This window comes from Triticum dicoccoides, chromosome 6B (genome assembly GCF_002162155.2).
Source record: "Triticum dicoccoides isolate Atlit2015 ecotype Zavitan chromosome 6B, WEW_v2.0, whole genome shotgun sequence".
NCBI classification, from domain to species: domain Eukaryota; kingdom Viridiplantae; phylum Streptophyta; class Magnoliopsida; order Poales; family Poaceae; genus Triticum; species Triticum dicoccoides.
This window is the reverse complement of record NC_041391.1, coordinates 80,590,095-80,595,662: the sequence shown is the minus strand read 5'-3', so window position 1 is coordinate 80,595,662 and position 5,568 is coordinate 80,590,095. Positions and strand designations below refer to the sequence as shown.

At 52.6% G+C, this 5,568-nt stretch overlaps 1 protein-coding gene across 1 annotated transcript; it reads right to left on the bottom strand.

The window, feature by feature from the left end:
- Nucleotides 1-1,838: 1,838 nt before the first annotated feature.
- On the bottom strand, nt 1,839-5,146 carry LOC119320785 (pentatricopeptide repeat-containing protein At2g17033-like). Its single transcript, XM_037594731.1, has 3 exons — nt 4,845-5,146; nt 4,450-4,756; nt 1,839-2,719 (listed from the first exon to the last, which is right to left on the bottom strand). Exons 1-3 carry the CDS (start codon nt 5,112-5,114, stop codon nt 1,839-1,841), a joined length of 1,458 nt encoding a protein of 485 aa, XP_037450628.1. The 5' UTR covers nt 5,115-5,146.
- Between the last annotated feature and the right edge of the window lie 422 nt (nt 5,147-5,568).

Below are 5,568 nucleotides of genomic sequence, written 5' to 3'. Positions count from 1 at the left end.
AATCGATTTGTCTACCTCTAGCAAACAGATGTCTCTCACCTTGTTTAGATTGCGGTTATTTTAAAGATGTCTCTTGCATTGTTTGGACTGCAGTTGTTTCTCTACTTCCTTTAGCTAAACAGTGCATGATCTTCCTCTTCCGCCGTACTAAATAACACCAGACCTAATTAAACATATCTTATCTGCATGGCCGTTGGGCTCACACGGTGCGTTCTAGTGAAGCCCATTTGATTCCATGAAGAAAGCCATTTGAACATGAGAATTTCATATGTATTTGATATTGAAGAATGCTTACATAGTTCGTCACCAACAGTTGTGAGAACCCATTGGACTAGTCATAGTGGGAGTAACTTAGCTAGTAACATAGCGCACTCCAAGAAATTTTTGCTTATGTGACAAGTATTTAATGTGAGGTGGTAACATAATATGTTACTGTAACATAGCGCTTCCCAAGACAAGATGAGTCTATAAGCTAATAAATGAAGCCATCTATGACACTACTATCATGTTACTTTGCATTATGAAGGTAGTAACACTAGTCTAAGTTACTCCCCACTATGACCCTTCCTAGAACTTTCTGTCTACTTGCTGAGCTTAGTCAGCTTAACATTAAAGTTCAAAATGTTTGGACATTGTTTTCATGCCACACAAAATTTTTAAATTTGTGACCGATAAAATGTGAGTGTCAGGAAATGCCTCCAGTTCCAAGAACCAAGTTGCATGAAGTCTTTCACCTCACCTGAAAGGTTACAGCTAATCCGAAGCTCCCAAAGGATCTTCTTTATAAACAAATGTATACTTGATCAGTGTTTTTTCTTTTTGAGAGGGGGAACCATCCATTATCTTTACATTTTTAAGTGAAAAAGATGTACGGTTATGATGCTTGTTGAATAAGTTTAGCATCCACAACCTGAAAATCATCTTAAAAAACCTGAAAATGGAAAAGAAATTAACTCAAAAAGTATGTTTAGCATTGACACATGTATATATAATGTATATAGGCTATAACAAAAAATTGGACCCCAACGTTCGTTTTTTGACCATGGCGAAGCGAACGTTTTCGATGGCAATTTTAGTGACACGAGGATAGCAAGTTTAGTTGACATGCATTGCAAAAGCCGTGCTCAGTGTATTTTTTGCCAGGAAATTGTCATGCGTGTCAACTAAACTTGCCATCCTCGCATCACTAAAATTACCATCGAAAACGTTCAATTTGCCATGGTCAAATCCCGAACGTTCGAGAGTTATCATTTCTGAAAAAATTAGAGGAACAGACCTTGCAGAAGGATAGTGAGCAGTTATACACAGCCAATGATCTATTACAGCTCAAGAAATGATAGTATCTATCTCCAATACAAACTTTTCAATAAAGCAGAACTAAATGAAAGCAGAGCTTTGACTGTTTTAAGGAGAGAGATGCAGCTACTTTAGAACTTGGATGTAGATACCGGAGATCACATAAATATTCTATCTAAAACTTGAAAACACACAACTGCACTAGGAACAATTAAACTTGACATTTGTAACAGGTTGCTGCAATTTCACGATAAAGTAAGGCACACCAAAGCAGGGGTTAAACACTAGCAACGAGTTGGAAAATTTTCAGCAAGGCAGTGCAATTACCTTAAGGCAGCTGCAGAGGACTTGAGGGGCAAGTCTAACATGCAGTCGGGGGCTTAGGCATATTCGTGCTTTAAGCCCCTATTCACCATTCCCAAAGAGATGAAAAAATCTGATAGTTTTTTTACAGCATTGCACAACACCCATCTTGTATCATTCCACAACATAAAAAAGATGTTATGCCTATTCTGAACTTCCTGATCTGAACATCTTGCCATTCATCTGGAAACCGACAGAAATGATGAAAATATATGCCCGAGTTTTCTCAAACATTTAGGCAAAAATGGGTGCTGATCACTTGCATTGGGTGACTGATCCGTGCTCTCCTCAGGCACCACGGAAGTCCACTCAGTGGCCAGACATTGTTTCAACCTGTCTCGCTTCGCCATGAGCCGGCCTTTGTTCCTCACGGACAGCTGCAGAGGGCTCCCCATCCGGCTCAGAACCTCTTGTGCCAGCTCCCGCACTTTGGGCTCACCTCGGACATCGCTGTGCTTCCCGACACCACACACCACAGACACTTCCAATGGTAATGTGCGGCTCACTTTCACTGAGTCCACCCACTGCAGCATCAGCACATAGGTTGAAGTTATACTGAACCCATGCAGGTTCAGCTTCACCTCAGTTTCTGACCAAACCATCGCCTTGTTCAACACTGACGAGGCTGCCAGAAGCTCCTGCACCACCTCAGCTTCTGCCGGCCATGGAGATGCAGACTTGAGCTTCCTCACCAACTGCGCCGCCGACAGCGGGAGCGAAGGGTCCAATTGCCGAGCCATCGACACCACCGTCGGGCAGGAGTTGAGCACGAAATTGTAGGCTTTGGTTGTCGGTGCAACGCGCAACTTCCGCATCTTCTTCAGCCACGCTAGCATCTTGCCATGGTCACGGCAAGCGCTGTAGCATGAGAGGACAATGTTCGCCGCGCCAGTGCCCAGCCGGATGCCAGCGTCCGACATGGATGCAATCACCCTCTCCATCTCAGCCAATTGACCTGCCTTCCCATAGCATTTCGCCACCAACCCAAACTGAAACGCATCCGGCTGGTACCCCAGAGACACCATCTCCTTGAGCGCCTCCTCGGCCTCGGCGGCGAGGCCTGTCACACCTACATCATCAGTGGTGGATGCGGTGGACGAGTGAGTTGGGGCCCTGTGGCCAGTTGGCACGGGCCCACTTGTAAGGGTGGCACTGGGTGCGTGTAGTGTGGGTTATAAGCCAGTGAGGGCTATCTGTGGAGGCGTGTGTGAGTTGAACCTGAATTTGAATCCTCACCTAATCTCTGTATCTCTCTTCCCTTGGAAAGCAAGCTAGTTTTACCAAGCCCAAATCTCATCCCCCTTCCCCTCCGATCCGATCTGAGACAGCGAGTGCGTGACAATTTGGTACTCAGAGCCACTTTTTCCCCACCGGATTTTGCTCCGCCGCGCCCTTTTCCCCGTTCCTTTCACCGGCCGTAACATCCACCGCGTGGGGTGTGGTCCGCTCCGGCGAGATCCACACGAAATCCCCCGTGGGGTTGGCTGGAGTTAGAGCGAGGCGATGGCTCCTTCGTCCAAGCCCTCTGCTCAGACGCGCCACGTTCTCAACGCCATGGCAGAATCATCCAACGAGCTCAAATCCATGATCCAGGCCCTTCTGACGCGGTTCGACGACAGCACGTGCGCGGGCGAGAAGCAGCTCGAGGCGCATCTTGCGTTCAACACGCAAGTCTCGTCCGATCTGGCGCATCTTCGCAAGCAGCAGGATCTCACGCAGGCGGACGTCGACGACGTGCGGCATCTCCGCGATCCGCCACCATCTCCGACCGCGGGGACGCGTCCGCGACAGCCAGCGCCCGGCGCACAAGACGGCGAGCCGCAGGGGTCCTCGGTCACGTCGCTGGAGCAGCAGCACGGGCCCCTTCCGCACGCACCTCCGCCTCGTCTCGGCAACGGGGGGCCGCCGTTGTTGCCCACACGGGGCGTCCCAATGTTCCCGGGCACGAGCCAGACCGCGGCCCACGGGCCAGCGCGCGGCGTCCACTACGACCAAGGGCAGGAGTACGCCGTCAAGCCGCCCAAGCATGATTTTCCGCGCTTCGATGGCGACGCGCCCAGCCTCTGGATCGACCGGTGCCTCGCCTACTTCGACCTGTACCGCATCCCGCCGCACACATGGGTCACCACAACAACGCTCTACATCGTGGGGCATGCCGCACACTGGCTGCAGGCGTTTCGCCATGGCCACCGGTCCTCTACTTGGGAGGAGTTCACCACCGCGTTGATCAGTGAATTCGGTCCAGACGAATTCGAGGTGGAAATGCACAAACTCCTGCAGCTTCGACAGACCGGCAGCGTGGCAGAGTATCGGACAGAATTTGAAGCTCACATGTATCATTTGCTCGCCCTCGACACGACTCTCAACCCGAAGATCTTCGTCACTCAGTTCCTGCTCGGATTGCACGATGATTTGCGGGCTGCAGTTCGCCTTCAGGAACCGTCGAGCGTCACACGTCCGGCTGTCCTTGCCAGGATAGTAGAGGAGGAAGCCGGTCACCAACGGCCGCGCCCACGCATTGTTCCAGCGGGTCGCCCACCGCCTCCCCCTCTACCACCACCACGACTCGGGGGCGCACCACGGGCAGGCGGCGCCGGGCAACCCAACGACGAGCTGGCCCGAGAGCGCCAGTTGCGTGACCACCGGCGTGCAAATGGCCTCTGCTTCAAGTGTGGCGACCGGTACTCACGCGAGCACAAATCCCTTGGAAAGCAAGCTAGTTTTACCAAGCCCAAATCTCATCCCCCTTCCCCTTCGATCCGATCTGAGACAACGAGTGCGTGACAAGGCCCAACATGCAGAGGGATTTAATCATGGCCATGTAGGTCTTGCCGCCCCCGGGCAGCGGCGTCGGCATCGCCCGGAGCTGCGCGTAGAAATCCATGGCCCGTCGCTTCAGGCCCCGCGAGGAGAAGGCCGCCATAAGGTCGCAGTAGAAGAGAGCCAGCTCGGCGCCGGACTCGAGCCGCGCGGCGGAGTCGGCGATGAGGGATCTGGATTCCTCCGCGGCGCCGTTGGCCTCGAGCAAGGCGGCGACGGCTGCGGCGTGGATCGAGATCCACTTGAACCATCGGGCCTGGGTCACCGCTTCGTAGAACTGCAGCAAACATTCAGAATTTCGCCGGCGAGGTCAGCGAGCGAGAGAGGGGGGACTTGGAGAGAAGCAGGGGTGTGCGGGGGCTCACGGGGACGGCGAGGGGGTTGGAGTCCATGAGGAGGCGGGAGAGCGCGGCGAGGGCAGCGCGCTCCGACTTGGTGCCGACGTAGCCGCGGATGACGCGCTCCGCCGCGCCCGCCGTCACCGTGCGCTCCAGCTCCGACATGAGCCGCCGCTCGCTCCGCCAGCGTGAGCCCCCTCCGGATGCGGCGCGACGCAAAGACGCCGGGGAGAACCTCCGGCGACGCAATGCGGCCGGCCCCGGCGCCGGTTGCGGTAGTGACGTCACCGCCGGCATTGCTGCTTGGGGGCAGGAGCGGCTGTGCAAGTTATCAGATGAACGTACCTTATCTGTCTGTACCAGAGTGCTCAAAAGGAGATAAAGGTAACAGGGATACAACAATATGTTTAAAAAAAATCATATTAGAAATTTAGTTGAATAAATACAGTACTTGTTCGTATTGTATAGTTTGTTACTCCAATTAAGCCATTTCTATGGAGCACCTAAACCTTGGCCACTTCCTAGCAATGTGGTCACCCACGACCATAGTCGCAACCACAAAATCGTCATCAACCGAGGATGAATTGTTGGATGAACACATGAAGTTATTGAAAAAAAACTCATCCTCACTACCCATGGTACCTCGTGGGCAAAGCGTCGAACACCTTACGGGTGTGGTAGAGAAGTCGGCCCGTGAAGAGCCTCGTGTCTTTTCTTGGAGCTAGGCAGGCGGTGGCGGAGGCGAGGTGGG